Below are 15985 nucleotides of genomic sequence, written 5' to 3' on the forward strand. Positions count from 1 at the left end.
ATTTAATCACATTTTTTTAAGCTGGCTGGAAAGCCTGGGCTAAGATGTTACATGACACAGGGCTTGGCTAAGTTACAGATTTAACTCTCGGGCTAGTGGTGATAGAACTAACTCTTACCATGTGGAGTGTGGATTTATCCTCCTGCCTTTCCTCATGGATTTCTCCACTCTCCCATGCACTAAGCAGAAGCATTTGGGATTGGTCTGTGTTTTGCTGAGTTGGGTGGCTCCCATTTTCCAAATACAAACCAAATGTTACCGAAACAGCTTGCAGACAGAGCAGTGCTGCTTCTGGGTACTGCTGAAGACAGTGTCCAGATAGGAGCGGGAATGTGGTGCAGCCAGTGGAGCCTGTGGTTGGAAACACGTCTGGTTTTAATGCTTGTTCTATACTGACCGCTGTGCGTGTAAAACTCCGCCTTTCTGTGCTTCACTTTACCAATCTGGAATAGGGATTTTTATCTAAACATACTGAGTTCTTACATTGTTATTCTTTCTAACATACATTCTAAGCAGTATTATTACTGTCGGGTTACTGCCTTGATTTATTCTTTATAGGAATAACTTGTGTCGTGATTTCACCACACCTTTTTAACCTGCTAAACTTAGGCATTGTTTTAAGAGGTGGTGAAAAAGCTTTGTCGGTTCTTGATTGTGTAAAGGTGGAAGCACGTAGTTCCTTCTTTTATATATAAGACCATTACACGGAGCTCTTAGTTTCAAAGAAGCAAACTGGATTCAGCAAGAGGGTTCTGAGGACACAAACTGTTGTTGGAAATGCTGCAGGCTTTGAAAACTACTGGATTCCTTGATATCTTTGTGTCCCTTTAAATTCGGACCAGTTTTTTTTCCCCTTCCCTCAGGTTGCTGAAGCTGTTGCGACGTTCCTGATCCGTCACAGGTTTACAGAGCCCATCGGTGGATTCCAGTGGTAAGGCTCTGCGGGTGCTGGCGCTGTGCAGTCCTTGAGCAGAGCTTTTGCTCTTACTGCCTGCCTGTTCGGCTCTCAGCGTGGGAGGTTGGAATTTTCGCGTAATGCTAAAAACCACATGTAAACAAACAGCTTTGAGTCGCAGCCAGTAATGTGTGTGTTTATGTGTTCTCTCTAAACTTCTCAGGTGTTAGTGAAACCTCCTTCCTCGGAGGGGAGGAGCGAAGCAGATCCTCCCTAGCTGATTCCTTTCTTTATAGCCTGCCAGAAGGCAGAATTACGAGCTTTGTGGTATTTAGTTTAAATAGCGTTTTATTTAAGTAGTCAAGGCCCTGTGTTTTGGAAACTACTTGCTCCGCACTCTTTGGCCAAGAAATACTGGTGAGATTAGACAGGTAAAGCTGTGTGCTTCCCTTTGCAGGCTTCCCATACTTATCTCATGTGTTTTCGTATCATAATAAACCGCAGAAGACAGGCCTCTCTGACCAGCCACACAGCAGCGAGAGCAGGCTGTGACTGATAAGGTTGATTGGAAAAACTCAACAGAGTCTTAGTTACAGTACCATAAAGCTAAAAACTAAACCAGTGCATAGACCTCATGGAAGGTGGTAATCTGCTTTACCATTCACCTGAAAGGTGATCCTAAAATAAACGTGTTTCTTAAGCAGTCCTGAAAAATCTTCCTGCTTTTAGCTAAGAATTCTTCAACGAAAGTTAGAAGCCCCAAAATGTGTGATGCCGTAGGACTGGCAGTGCTAGAGAGGTATTGCTGGATGACCTCTTGCTCTTTTTCCCCTTTATCTTGTGCCCTTGGGGACGAAACAGTAGACATGCAGGACTGTGGACTGCATATTTTAAATCCAACGAAAGGATATAGTGTAGTGTAGATTGGTGTGTAAATGGTGAGAGAGGGAGAAGCCCAAAGGACTGTACTGCACTGCAACGTTGAATCTCCACGCGGTGTTTGGCAACCTGTGCGATCTCTGTGAGTCTTTGAAGGCATTAACCTGTTGCTCCTGCTATTCTGGCTGTAGCAAAAGCAGCTTTAAAACCAGAGGCTTGGAGAAAGTGTGGTGGCTTGCTGGCCTTTCTTGTGTCTTTAAGCTGTAGACAGCTTTTGTGCTGTCTCACATATATGAAGCTTTTGTGCTTCTCACTGTTACGTAGCTCACAAGTTGTTACAGTTGTTGAATGCATCAATGCTGATTTTAACCTGCTCGATAGACTCTTTTTGGCCGTGTTTAATCTTGGGTAATCGACTACATTTAGGATGTCGCAGGGTCAAATATCTGCAGAGAATGCCTTGATTTTAACATGTGACCTTTCTTCCATTCTCCTTTTTCCCTCCTAGTGTGTTTCCTGCTTGTTAATATCCTGGTGTTCTCCAGCACTGAGTCCTGTTGTAAATAAAACTGCACCAGAGGCCACTGTGATGTATCCATATCCTTTCATCTCTCCAGTTCAGCAGCAGTGAGAAGTTGGTGTGAGGTTCATCCCCTAGAACTAGTTCTCCAGAATGTGTAAATGCTTAGGGACTTCCTTGCTGGGAAGCAGCTTGTACTGAAGACCATGAAAAGCTCTTCAGGCCCTTGGAAACAGGCTCCTCTCTGCTGCCACAAGGAAAGACCTCCTGGAATCCCAAGTAGTCGATCATACCGATCTCCGTCGATTCTCAGGCTTTCTTGGACCCAACGGCAAAGGGGCCGTTGGCAATCCAGATCCACCGAGGGCATTGCAGCATAGCCAAAGGCTTCAGGATTTCTCCATGGAATTGTCTAACCGTCTTTGAAGTGCCCCTTAGGTTTGTTTTTTATATACACGTTTCTTTCCCCTAAAGCAGATGAGGAATCGGCTTCGTTGGGAGCTCAGGTTTCGTCTCACCAGTGCCAGCCTTACGAGTTAATCTGCGGGAACAGCCTAGATACTACCTTCCTGTGCAATGTCGGACAGGACTGTAAAACCAAAAGGCGAGGGGGGACCGTGAGCTCCATTTCAGTCTTGCAGCTTTCTTAATACTTGTTTCAGTTTCTCACTGAGAAAAAGAGCCTGGATAACTCCGTCTACCGCAGACACATTAACAGAAGCAGCGGTAACAACGCAGTTCTCTGGAATGTGTTTGTGCTTCCCTTCTTGTAGCTGCTACACACAACTGAGCAGAGATCGACGCCTTTTGGATGAAAAAAAAAAAAATATGCAAAAAGCGCAGTAAATAAAACCCTGGAAGAGCTTGGAGTCAGTCCTGCTGGTGTTGATGCAGAGGTGTAGGCAGCTGCTGCTGCTTTATGCTCTCCCCCCCGCCACCCAGTACTGGAGGAAAGACCTTGTTTTCACTGTCACTTCCTAGATCCTTTCGCTGCCTGCCTTCCATATTTCCATGTAAATGCAGTAGTTACACAGAGAGCTTTTCTTCAGGGTTAAACTATCCACAGACAGTTCGTCAGATTGCTTTCACCTAAGAATCACTCTTGAGCGTAAGAGCAGACACGTTTTGGAGCAATTTTCCTCAATATGTTGCTGGTGGATGTCTGAAATCTTTTATTTTTTGCCTTGTGTCCGTAACCCCTTGATGCTGTATGATGAAAGCAGTATTTTAACGCTGTTTTGCTGAGGCATAGTTCTGTTGTTGGCCTGATTTGGGAGCTGCGATGTGCATCTGCGTGTCTGTCCTGTGACAAGAGCCATCGGGAATTCTTGGCGTTTGAGAGGTGCAGGTGGGGCAAAGGCAGACAGTGTGAAGAGCTGGCAAAGCCCGTTTTAACCTTGGCGTTTACCCTGATGGAGAGTCATCTCCTCGGATTCATTCGCGTGTGAGCCCTGGATACCCTGAGCTCTGCGTCCCTTCTCCCCTGACGCATCAGGGTGGGAAATGGCCGAATTAGAGACAAGAAAACCTCATTCCAGAGAGCTCTTCTCTCTCCTGGCACTTTGGTCACCGCACTCAGGTGTTAAAAGAGCAATTGCTGGCTCCCGGCGCTTCCCCCCGTAAGTCACCGTGTTAATTATTGCATTAGTTTACTGTGACCTTGATGTAACGTCCACCCCTGGTTTAGTTGCCGATGGATTAAATGGATCTTCAGTAGTTGAGATGCAAAATAGCACTTTCCCCAGCTCTATCCTGAAGATTTGGCAAAATTCTCGGTCCTTTCCAGATGATTCCTGTGTTCAAATTGTTAGAGATTAAATAATTCAGTGTGTGTGTCCAGAGTCTCTCTTCACGGGATAGTTAAGCATGTGCCTGTTGTCGTACTCATGAATGATCTCGGTGAAGTCACATTCCTCCGTGCTGAAGTAACTTGGAGGATCCGGCTTTGAGTGATTCGTTGCGGTAACTCCTTGCGTTTGCCTCTCAACGTTATCCTTTTCATTTGCTTTTACCGTTTGTGAGATATTAAAAAAAAAAAAAAAACACAAAAAACTCCATGGAAAGCAAAAGAAAATCGGTTTTGTATTCTGTAGAAGCACCATTGGGAAAACGAATGAATGTTTCTGAATCCTGTGGGCTCCCCAGAATTATATTTTGTTGTTACCATTTGAGAAGTGAGTGAAAAAAAAAATAAATATTTCAACAGCCTGGTCAATGTGGCATTGCTCCGTGCCAAGCTCTCGGTCCTGACTTGCACAGAAATAGGCAGCTCGCGTCGTGCCGGCTTCAAAAAAAGGTGACTGCAGGGACAGCAGCAATAGCGGGGGGTGGGGGGGGGTGGGTGGAGGGGGAATTCCTTTCGGCTGTCTCGAGCCAAATACCATTTTTAAGACTGTGCTTTTGTCTGAAAAATAGTTAATGCTCCTGTTGCAGTTTCTTCCCCCTTTTCTGAGCGCTACAGGCAGAGATAAATGGGATTTAGGTGCAGGATCTCCCCGACCGTGGTAAAAGCTGCGGAGAGAAGTGGTGTTTTCTTTGACTCATGAAAAATGGGGACATCTAGAAAACTCCCCCGTAACTTCCAGCTTTTCACTGCGTTTTTCCACGGTCCACGGCATTGTACCGGCTCTGTAAAAACAGATAAACAGGAGGAGGTTTCCTGAATTGAAAAGGTGCTGGTTTTAGGCCGCCGCTTTTGATTCTTTAGAAATCTCTCTTGCTTTTGTTTCAGTTGTTGGATTGAGGATCGGTGGAAACTTTCACAATGGAAAATCCCAAGGCTTGGCAGGAACGGAAGATGCCGTTTGGGGGAGGCTGCTTTGTTGCAGGATTCACTTAAATTTTTCATATCAGACCCAGGCGGGGTTTTGCCAGCTCCTGTGTTACATGCACCGGACAAAACCCTCGGTGACTTGTAGATTCCAGGAGCATTGCGATTGCTGGAAAAAAAGGTATTTCCTGTATTGCCAAAGCGTGTAGTCTTGCTTTGTATACAGATCCTGCGAACGCAGAGCTTGGCTGCGTGTCTTTTCAGAAGAGAAGGCTCCGGGGAGACCTTAGAGCCCCTTCCAGTCCCTGAAGGGGGCCTACAGGAAAGCTGGGGAGGGGCTGTTTGCGAGGGCATGGAGCCACAGGACGAGGGGCAATGGTTTAAACTAGAGCAGGGCAGGTTTAGATCAGACATTAGGGAGAAGTTCTTTACACTGAGGGTGGTGAGACACTGGCCCAGGTTGCCCAGAGAGGTGGTGGAGGCCCCATCCCCGGAGACATTCAAGGCCAGGCTTGATGAGGCTCTGACCAACCTGGTCTAGTTGAAGATGTCCCTGCTCACTGCAGGGGGGTGGGACTAGATGGCCTTTAAAGGTCCCTTCCAACCCAACACATTCTATGATTCTTTGCACATGCTCAAGCCGAGTTCCTCCCTGCTGGTGTTTTGAAAACGCTTTTAGTGACCGGGGTGATCGATACGTACCGACGCGGACACTCAGTGCTGCAATGGTTGCTGAATCACATTGCTACACAGAGCTTGCTTTTTTAATTTTTTTTGAGCCTTTTCTTTTTTTTTTTTTTTTGTCTTCAGCCTGTCCTGGTCCAGGCGTGAAGCAAGCGGGAGGTGATACCAAAGCCAATTCAAAATACCGATGTTTATTGCGACTGGAGGTCACTTTCTGTGCAGCCGAGACACCCTCTGGAAAAAAAAAAAAATAAAAAAAGCACTACAGTAAAGCAGGGAGTGACTTGTAAACGGAGATGGCGGTCGGGGGGCTCTGAGAGGTAACTTCTAAACTGAAGTTTAGAAGTCGGGGAGCTCTCAGAGGTGGTGGTGGTGTGGTAGATCCCGTCGGTACCACCAGGAGCCCAGCAAATACTGCACTGGGGCAGTTCAGAGGGGAACCTCCTTGATTTTCTTCTCTCTGCAGGGCAGGGCTGAGCCATTGCAATAGGCAAAGTCGCTCGTTGGCTTCTCCTTCAGCGAGACCATCCCAGGACTTCGCAGACTTTTATCAGTGTCCTGCCACGTTCAGCGAGGTCCTCAGTGAGCGGGTGAGCAGCCGGTAGTAGACAGAGAGAGAGCAAACGGCTTTGTGCTGATGTTCTCCACCTCCTCGACTTCAGTGCTGCTGTTTCTCCTCCCCTCCGCTATTGCCTTTTATCTTGAGTGTTGAAGGGCCTGGGAGGAGAGACCTTCAGAGGTGTCTGGTGATCAGCCATTCACTGGTTTGAACTGGTGCTCAACCGTCCTGAAGATCTAGACTTTAGATCTTCAGGTGAAGTAAAAAAAAAAAAAAAAAATAGTTTATGGGTTGCCGTTTCCAAAAAAACTTGGTCGTGGGGCATTTATAACACCGTCTCTCAGCCTGGTGCTCCGCTCACAGCCTGAATCTGCCGTTTGTGTTGCCCAAACCCTCCTCCCTTGGCCGTATCCTCTGCCCTGATCCGTCTGTAACGCTGCGCCGTGTCCGTAAGGCATCCGAAACCTGCGGGATAGTGCTTTGGTGTTTGCTCTGAGCTTTGCTGTTGGATGCTTGGCCGGTTTAGTCCAAGCTGTGCCCATCCGGCGGGCTGACCTCTTACCACGTGCTGCTCTTTCCGAAAGGAAAATGTGTGTGTGAGTTCTCCGGAGACCCCGCTCTGTGTCCCGTGTCAGCCTCATCCTCTTTGTGTCTTGTTCCGTGTCCCTTTCTCTCGCCTACAAATAAAGCATTTGTGAAAAGCCTGGAGTAGGAACTCCTCCTTTCCCCTCGGCTGCGCTACTCGGGCTCCTCGGAGCAGCCTGTGGAGGAGGGGTGTCAATCCAGCTGTTCCTGGGCCCAAACCCCAAACCTTGGGTTTTTCTGGTGACTCACGGAAGCGTCTCGTCATCTGAAATATTCCCCCCATCCCTTCTCCCCGCTCCAGTGTGGGGAGGGGCCGGGGGGGATGCTTTAGCTACAGCTTTTGCTTTTTCCCCTCCTCTCGGTGAGCGATGGCTCCCACGTGTACAGAAACATCTGGAAGTAATAAACCACGGCGCTCTGGCTGTTACGGAACCTGTGCTGCGTCGGACCCTCTGTTTTATAATACAGCCTGAATGCCTGAAGAGCAGGAATTGGGGGAGTTTTGCTCTGGAAAGTTTACATTCAAGCAGGGTTAAGGGCTGCTGTAGCATCCTCCTACAGTGCCGGGCTGGAGCCCTGCTCCCGCTCCTGCTTCCCTGCCCCGATACTGCTCCCAGCTCATCCCCTGGGCGGAAGGGTTAACCCAGGGCTGCATAAACACAGCCACGGAGTGATAAATGCACATTTTTTAACCCAAAACAGGCAGGAGGGCCCTGGGGGAGATCTGCCTGGTGTCTCTATCCCCCCTCCCCAGTTTTTGTCCTTTTCCTTCCAGCTAGCAGAGAGGTGACGGGGTGGCCTGGACCCTCCCCAGTCTGTGGTACCCCCCGCCTCTCCATCTGGGAGGGTTTTCATCGCATCCAAACGTCGCATAGATGAGGTCGGAGGGAGTCAGGGAGTTTCTGTGCGGGGGCCCATGGTGTCCTTCTGCCTGACCCTCTCTTCATCCAGGCTGTTCCGGATCCTGAACACCCGAGGAGAGCGGCGCGGGCTCCCTGCCCGATCTCCAGGCGCTGCCGGAGAGCCCTGCTGCCTCTTTTTTGCCTTCCAGTCACGCAGGTGCCGCCGTCGGGCCGGAGAAAGGCAGCTTGTCTGCGGGGCCCCGGGGGAGCGGTGTTGGCACAAGCGTGGCCCAGCGTGGGCAGGCTGGGGGCCAGGGTGGCTGGAAGGCAGCAGCTGCCTTCTCCCCGCAACAAAGTCCTTCTGGGGTGCAGGGGAGGGGGGCCCTGTGCTGTTGTTGGGGCGAGAGCGGAGTGTGGGGCTGCACAATGGGGCCCAAGATGCAGCCAGGCACTGCAGGAGGCTTATTTGAGGAAGAATAGCGTACTGGCTTTGCTCTGGTCTTCTATGGCCATTCTGTTCACTCTGAAGCCTACTGATGACCGTAGAAATGCCATGTCACTAACTGCCAGTCCTTTTAGCAAGAGAGACTTTTCATCTAGGGCTGGAGGAGAGGGACTTGAGGGTACATTTAGGATCAGGGGTGGGGGCACGCAGACATGTGCAGACACGTGCACACCCCCACATCATCCCCTCTGGTACCACACTGAGGTATTTCCCCTAGACTCCAGTTTAGTGTCTTTTGACTTTATTTTCACTGGATTCAGCCATGGCTTAGCAAGTGCCACCGCCCCCCATAGCACCCCACACTGCTGCCACCCCATTCCCTCCCTCCTCTTGCTGCAGCCTTGGGGACATGCTGCGCCGAGGTGGCTTTGCCACCCATGGGTGCCTTGTCCTCGAGCCCATGATGGGTCAGTCTTGCGGGTCGGCGCTGCACGGCCGCCGAAACTCCTGCCCGTGCTCGTGGATCCACTTATTCGCCACTGGAAGGGACAAGGACAAGGATCCCCACCCGCTTCTGTCCCCTTGCACCCCTCTCCAACCCCGCTCCAGTATCGGTGATGTTTTTCCCCATTATCCAGGAATTTTCCAGGTTCCCAGCACCTCTTGCCTCCCCGCCGGCAGAGCTGCCCCTCCAACCCCGTGTCACCCCAGGGTGACACCAGGCACCGTCTCTCACCCCACTTGTCCCCGACCAGGACAGGGCAGCCGGCGTGCAGGGTGTCCCCATCACCGTCCCCGTTCCTCCGCAGGTTCCACCAGAAGAGAGCTGCGTTCTGCAGAGCAGAGAGCCCCAGGGTCTGGCACCCCAAAAAACAGAGCCGGGAGCACCAGAATTGGGGTTTGGAACACCAAAAACAGAGCCGGGAGCCCTGGGGTTGGGGTTTGGCACCCCTAAAACAGAGCAAGGAACACCAAAATTGGGGTTTGGAACCCCAAAATAGAGCCGGGAGCCCTGGGGCTGGGGTTTGGCACCCCAAAACAGTGAGGAGCACCAGAACTAGTGTTTGGAACCCCAAAACAGAGCTGGGCGCCCCGGAGTTGGGGTTTGGTGCCCCAAAAACAGAGCCAGGAACCCCAGAATTAGTGTTTGGAACCCCAAAATAGAACTGGGAGCCCCAGAATTGGGGGTTGGAACCCCAAAATAGAGCTGGGAGTCCTGGGGTTGGGGTTTTGGCACCGCAAAATAGAGCTGGGATCCCTGAGATTGGATTTTGGCATCCCAAAACACAGACAGGAGCCCCGGGGCTGGGGTTTGGCCCCCCCCAAACCAGAGCTGGGAGCTGCGGGATTGGGGTTTGGCTCCTCTCAAAGGGTGCCAGGAGACTGAGGGTGGGGGTTTGGCACCCCAAAACAGATCAGGGAGCTCCAGGGTTGGGGTTTGGCATCAGGACAGGCTCGGCCACAAGTCCCTGCGAGAGACGAGACACAAGAGAGCAGCGTCCCGCGTCCCCCGTCCCCGCTCCCGGGGGGTTCGTGTGGGTCTCCCTCACCTTAACCACGGGCACGCTGAAGTTGGCGTAGATGAAGGCGGTGGAACCGCCGGCCTCCACCGCGCTCAGCTGGAAAAGGAGCAAAAATATGAGCCATGGCCCTCCTCCTCCCCCTGTGATATGGCTGCTTTGCATGGGGAAACTGAGGCACAGAACCTCCCTTGGTCCCTCCCAGCACACACTCTTAAATACTCTACAGATGTTGTCTTTTAACACCCCACCAAGGTCTGATTTAGGGCTGCCCTCACCCATCTCAAACCCTGTTCACTCTGAACCCTACTGATGACCACACAAGTGCAGTCTCTCTAGGCCCGCAAATGGGGGGGGACTCACGTAAATCATGACGGTGGCGATCCTGTTGCCTGACTTCATTCTGTAAAGGGGGCTCTTCCTGGACTGCCCCAAGAGCGAGGAGATGGGGACAGTCAGTCCCATGCTGACACAGCTCAGCCTGGAGGCACCTCACACCCTAACAGAGCTGGTAGCTCTGAGCTGCCCCCAGGGAAACCTCTCCCTCTCCCTTCTTTTCTCTCCTTCCCTCCTTCCTTCCATCTTTCTTCCCTCCCTTCCCAGGAACATCCCAGGCACCATCCCAGGGATCACCATGGGGACACCCCCGGGGACCTCCCCCCAGGCGCGCATCACAGGCATCACCCCAGGGTCCAACTCCAGGGATATCTGAGGGACCATCCCAGAGACCACCATGGGAACCACCCCAAGGACCACCTCAGGGACCCCCCTGGGCAACATCTCAGGGATCACCCCAGGGTCCACCTCCAGGAACATCTGAGGGACCAGCCCAGAGACCACCCCAAAGACTACCCCAGGGACCATTTCAAAGACCACCGCAGGACCATCCCAGGGACCTCCCCAGTGACCATCTGAGAGACCACCCCCAGAACCATCCCAGGATCACCCCAAGGACCATCTCAAGAGCACCACAAGAACCACCCTGCACACCACCCCATGACCACCCAGGCAGCTCTCTGACCGTGGCGTGGTCGAAGTGTGGCTCGTAGTGGCCTCCCAACCCATAGTTGACCACCTGGAGGTACTCGGCGTAGGGTGGCCGCAGGTCCAGGCCGGTGACGGCAGCGATGCGCTGCTCCAACGCCCGCACCACCGGGTCAGCGGTGTCCTTCAGCCATGCGCTGTGGGAACACCCCACCTTCAGCACCCCCCAAATTCACACGTGGCTGGGCTTAACCCTCCCAGCCCTGCTGGGTGTGGAGGACCCAGGCCTCCCCAGCATGGCTTCACTGCCACCTCGGTGGTGGCGATGGGGCCATGGTGGTCCCGCTGGTTGGAGGACAAGGGAGGGATTGGATATTACCTCTTGCTTATCCGGTACTCGGCTTTCTGCTGCGTCTCCCCAGAGGCGACCACAGACCTCTGCAGCTGGAGGACACATGGGGGGGGGGCAGATGTTGCTGCAGATGGGGACCCCCACACCAAGCAGGGACCCCGGTCGGGGTCGAAATTGGTGGATTTATACCAGCTGGTTGCCAAACATCCCCACCCCAAGGTGTCCCACCAGGGTGATGGAAGCAGTTGGGTGTCAGCAAGTCAAGCCTAGCTGGGAAGGAGTTTAGGTGCATGCATGGACCTGGTTTCTCCCCACAATATCTTGGGGGGCTTAGATGGAGCTAAGCTGGGCTCATCCCTCCCCCAGGGTCTCGCTGCAGAAGGCTTTGGCTAAGCCCTGGCGTAAAACCCCTCTTATCTCTGCATGCTCAGGGTGGTCCACCCTGGACCACCAGCTCTTGGGGCACCCTCGTCCAGGATGGGGACATCCCTGGGGACGGGGACAGCTCACCCAGGGCCCTGCCAACCCCTTGATGGTCTCAGCCTCGTCGTCACTGATGAAATCATGGTACAAAGCCACGTAGGGTTGGATCCAGACCATCTCCTTCTTGGCAGGCTGGAGAAGGAGGTAGGGGTTGCCATTGGTCTCGTAGGAGCAGCTGAGGTGCGGGTGAAGCTCCGGAGCCGGCTAAGAAAGGACCAAGGAGCATGTGAAAGGGGCAACAGCAGTGGGGTGGGGGACCATGGCACCCCCCCCCGCCAGCCCCACCTGCCCCCTCGGGCGCTGGCACAGCTCCTCGTAGGCGTCACGGCTCTGCAGGCGGGTGCCATTGGGGCGTTGGAGGGGTCCAGCACTCACCGCCGTCCCCATCTCCAGCAGCTTCTCATACTTGGCCACGTTCCTTGTCACCCTTCTGTTACTGGGATCTGCCGGAGAGGTGGTGTCACCCAAAATGCCATGTCCCCATCACCCCCTTCCCTGGCAAGAATTACCCCATGTGGGGGCAAGAAATAGGGTGAAGGAGGCTGGTGTCATACAGAGGTGATGGGGACACCCCAAAACCTCTCCCCTCCTCCTGCCACATCCGAGGTTGTCCCGTGTACCATAGTGGAGAAACTCCCTGGAGAGGCTCAAGGCATGGGAGATGTTTCCAGCCTGGATAGGGGGAGCGGAGAACCCGTGAGGATCCCCCTGCCCATGGTTCGGCTACACCAGGCACCGGGGTGATGGGACTCAAGGCTGTACCATGAAGTAGGAGAAGGCAAGATGGTCCAGAGCATCCTCCAGGCTGCTCCGGTCTTCGGGGTTCCAGCTACCGTAGGAGAGGCGGAAGAGGCTGACAGCCTCCTCCAGCCATGCGATGGAGTGGTAGTAGTCACCCATGTCATAGGCCACCTGCGAGACAGCACATCGCCCGGGCCTGCTGGCTGGGCCAGCCTGGCCTGCATCCTGTCCCCACCGTGTCCCATCCCATTCCATCCCATCCCACCCCTATCCTGACCAATCCCCTTCTCATCCCATCCTATCCCCATGACCATCTTCATCCCAATCCCACTCCTCTGCCCTGCCATCGTGTCCTTACTCTGTCTCATCCTCTCCTGTCCCATCCCATTCTACCCCATCTCCATCCCGTCCCCATGCCTTGTCATTCCATGCCATTGCAATTCCCACCCATCCTGTCCCATCACATCCTGTTGCTTTCTATTCCCATCCCCATTCCCTCCCAAACCATCTCCATCCTGTCCCATCTCTTCCTTTCCTGTCCCATGCCATCCATACTGCTCCATCCTCATCTCCATCCCCACCCCCATCTCCATCTCCATCCCCATCTGCACCTCCATCTCCATCCCCATCCTGTCTGCACCTCTACCTCCATCTCCATCATCTCCATCTCCGTCTCCATCTCCATCCCCATCCCCATCTCCATCCCCATCCCCATCTGTACCTCCATCTCCAGCCCCATCCCCATCTGCACCTCTACCTCCATCTCCATCTCCATCGTCTCCATCTCCATCCCCATCCCCATCCTTCTCTGCACCTCCGTCTCCATCACCTCCATTTCCATCTGCACCTCCACCTCCATTTCATGCCATGCCATGCCAAGCCATGCCATCCCGTCCTGTCTCATCTCCTCCCATCCCACCCCACCCCACCTCACCCCAACCCACACTCTAACACTCCATCCCAGCTCTGCCGTGACACTCAGCGGACTCTGCCCTCAACAAAAACCTCTGTCAAAGCACCCAAATCCCCTCCCAGGGATTTACGGACCCACTTTTACCCCCGGGCGGGACCCAACCCGATACCCAACTGGGATGCTGGGGCAGGAGGTCTCCCCCAGGCCACCGGCTTGGCTCTTCCCTTCCGCAAGCCACGAAGCAGCAAGAAGCCCCATTATTTGGGCGAGAGCCGAGAGGCGATGGCAGGCGGGTGGATGCCTGTGGGCTGAGTCAGAGGGGCCCCTCCGCATCCGCGTGGGAAGAAAACCCAACGTCTAACCCTACAGAAGGAACATCCTGGGCTGGAAAAGCTTTGTGGGGTCTGATGGGGTCTGTCCTCACCTTGCCCACATGGAAGCAGTCATCAGCAGAGAGGGAGACGCGCCGGCCAGGGCTGTAGAGGGGCGGCCGGCCGGCACCGGTTCGCTGGAAGACACCGTTGGCCATGCCCTTGACACTGAGTGCATAGACGTCCTGCAGCCGCATCAGTGCCCGGGCAGCCCCATCCAGGTCCTCGGCTCCAGGCAGCTCCTGCTCCACCTCCTTGAAGCCGGCTTGGAGTACTGAGGGTGGGTAATGGGGCACGCAGTGGGGGATTAACGAGCTTTTGGGGTGCAATCACTCTTATCAGCCCTTCTCCATTCCCAGGGACCCCACATGCTGCTCCTCCACCCATTCTCCTGATCCTCCACCCATTCTCCTGATCCTCCACCCATTCTCCTGCTCTTCCATCTGTTCTCCTGCTCCTCCACCCATTCCCCTGCTCCTCCACCCGTTCTCCTGCTCCATCACCCATTCTGCTCCTCCACGCATTCTCCTGCTCCTCCATCCCTTCTGCTCCATCACCTATTCTGCTCCTCCATCCCTTCTCCTGCTTCTCCGCCCATTCTCCAACTCCACCACCTGTTCTCCAGCTCCACCACCCATTCCCATGCTCTTCCACCCGGTCACCATCACCTCCCAGCTCTCCCCAGGTGACAGGGCACACAGCCAAGCATCCCCCCCATACCTTGGGTGTTCTCAGCGGCCTCATCGCTGTAGACAACGTTGGGCCAGTCAGAGTGGAGACGCTTGATGAGGCTAAAGGCCAGCAAGGGGTTGTCCACCGAGGCCTTGGGGTCCTGGTGCAGTGCCTGGACCTTCTCATAAAACCTACAAGGCACTCAGTGAGTGACACTTTGAGTGATGCCCCTCAGTGGTGACACCCCCAGGGTGGAGTCTGAGCCCCCCAATAGTTGGGCAGATTTGCCCTAGTGTCCACTTTTTGGCCAAGCCAGAAGTGGGGAAACCCCATCGAGGTTGGTAGACCCCATCCCTGGTGGGTACGTGGGGACGGTCAGTTCCTTGGGGATTCTGTGCCCCACATCCCCAGACCCCACTTTTTAGCCAAGCCAGAGGTGGGGAAAACCCCATCGAGGTTGGTAGACCCCATTCCTGGTGGGTACATGGGGATGGCCAGTTCCTTGGGCATCCTGTGACCCACGTCCCCGGTCCCCAGCCCAGGGCTGGGGGGCACCGCGTCCCCCTCCTGGGACATGGCTGGGCTGGCGTGGGCAGCATCCGGGCTGTGCTCCCCCATCCACCCACGATGCCCCCAGCTCCGATTTAGTGACACCCCCCAAAAACTGGTGTGGGCTGCATTAACCCCCCCTTTCCCTGCCGGGGCGGCACCCAACCCTGGGGGGATATGGGTGCCTGGAGGGGAGGGGATGCTCCCACCACCACCCATGACCGAGATGGGGTCGGGGGGGGGGTGGGTGGGGGTGGGGGGGGTGTCCGGTACCTGGCGATGCGGCGCAGGCGGGCGCTCTCCTCCCGCAGGTAGGTTCGGAGGCGGCGGAGCAGGCGGCCCTCGGAGCCCAGCGCCCTCCGGACGCTCAGCATGGCCGTGAAGGTCTCGGCCGGGGCGGGGGGGGGCAGCAGGGCCAGCAGCACCCCCAGCCCCAACGCCCCCGGCGCCCCCAGCGCCCGCATCCAGCCGCGCCGTCCCGGGAGAGGGCGGGGGGGGGGGGAAGGGGCGGGGAGGCCCCGCCTTTTGGGGGGGTGACGGGGGGGGATGGGGGGGGTGCCCCGGATCCGCCACGCTGGCTGGGGGGGGTGGGGGGGGGTGGGGGCGTGGTGCTGCTGATCCCCATCCTGCCCCGGCCTCATCCTTCCCGTCCCCATCCTTCCCGGCCCCATCATGTCCTGGCCCCATCCCATCCCGTCCCCATCCTTCCCTGGATTCATCCTGCCTGGCCCCGTCCCCGTCCCCAGCCCGTCCTGCCCCCATTCTGCCTCTTCCCCTCTTGCCTGTACCCATCCTGCCTGTCCCCGTCCCATCCTGCCTGTCCCTGTCCCCCTCTTGTCTGCCCTCATCCTGCCTGGCCCCATCCCGTCCCTGTCCCGCCTGTCCCCGTCCCCGTCCAGTCCCTGTCCCGCCTGTCCCTGTCCCCATCCCATCCTGCCCCCATTCTGCCTCTTCCCCTCTTGTCTGTCCCCATCCCGTCCTGTCCCCATCCTGCCCTGGCCTCATCCTGCCTGTCCCTGTCCCCATCCCACCTGTCCCCCTTGTCTGTCCCCATCCTGCCTGTCCCCATCCTTCCCTGGACTCATCCTACCTGTCCCTGTCCCTGTCCCCATCCCAACCTGTCCCCATCGTGCCTGTCCTCCCCTTGTCTGTCCCCATCCTGTCTGTCCCCGTCCCCATCCTGCCTGTCCCCCTCTTGTCTTTCCCCATGCTGCCTTGGCC

The 15985-nt window shown here is 55.1% G+C and overlaps 2 protein-coding genes across 8 annotated transcripts in view; one reads left to right on the forward strand and one right to left on the reverse strand.

Moving 5' to 3' along the window:
• PPME1 (protein phosphatase methylesterase 1) overlaps positions 1-6548 on the forward strand; it is a 36962-nt gene extending 30414 nt beyond the window's left edge. The window contains exons 13-15 of one of the 5 annotated variants that reach the window (XR_010070115.1): positions 864-931; positions 2283-5245; positions 5875-6548. Coding sequence is in view for 1 of the 5 variants with exons in the window: in XM_063327804.1 (XP_063183874.1) it covers positions 864-931; positions 2283-2301 (87 nt within the window). In the remaining 4 variants the exon portion in view is untranslated. Of the gene's footprint in view, positions 1-863; positions 932-2282 lie in introns of all 5 variants that reach the window. The other 4 variants (XR_010070119.1, XR_010070116.1, XR_010070118.1 and 1 more) reach the window with 4 other exon arrangements.
• Positions 6549-8548: 2000 nt separating this feature from the next.
• Positions 8549-15526, reverse strand: P4HA3 (prolyl 4-hydroxylase subunit alpha 3). Of its 3 annotated transcripts, none has more exons than XM_063330652.1 (13): positions 15038-15526; positions 14264-14406; positions 13597-13817; positions 12281-12430; positions 12139-12190; positions 11804-11961; positions 11546-11722; positions 11063-11127; positions 10721-10880; positions 10063-10125; positions 9730-9798; positions 8916-9012; positions 8549-8718 (listed from the first exon to the last, which is right to left on the reverse strand). In XM_063330652.1, the coding sequence occupies exons 1-13, from the start codon at positions 15481-15483 to the stop codon at positions 8648-8650; spliced, it is 1872 nt and encodes a 623-aa protein (XP_063186722.1). In that variant the 5' UTR covers positions 15484-15526; the 3' UTR covers positions 8549-8647. The 3 variants fall into 3 exon arrangements, 2 of the variants coding, with proteins under 2 accessions (XP_063186722.1, XP_063186631.1); XM_063330561.1 differs by having other exon boundaries at positions 12073-12190; XR_010070487.1 differs by having other exon boundaries at positions 8676-8718; positions 10063-10120; positions 12073-12190.
• Positions 15527-15985: the final 459 nt, after the last annotated feature.

Source organism: Chroicocephalus ridibundus, chromosome 1 (genome assembly GCF_963924245.1).
Source record: "Chroicocephalus ridibundus chromosome 1, bChrRid1.1, whole genome shotgun sequence".
NCBI classification, from domain to species: domain Eukaryota; kingdom Metazoa; phylum Chordata; class Aves; order Charadriiformes; family Laridae; genus Chroicocephalus; species Chroicocephalus ridibundus.

Bases quoted from the DNA above. Each gene is read 5' to 3' on its own strand.
- P4HA3 (XM_063330561.1), bottom strand. From the start codon at position 15,483: ATGAATCCAGGGAAGGATGGGGACGGGATGGGATGGGGCCAGGACATG. The intron at 13,818-14,263 runs GTATGGGGGGGA...ACCCACCCTCAG, and splicing joins GGCCGCTGAGAACACCCAAG to TACTCCAAGCCGGCTTCAAG. The intron at 11,723-11,803 runs GTGGGGCTGGCG...GTCCTTTCTTAG, and splicing joins GCCAGCGCCCGAGGGGGCAG to CCGGCTCCGGAGCTTCACCC.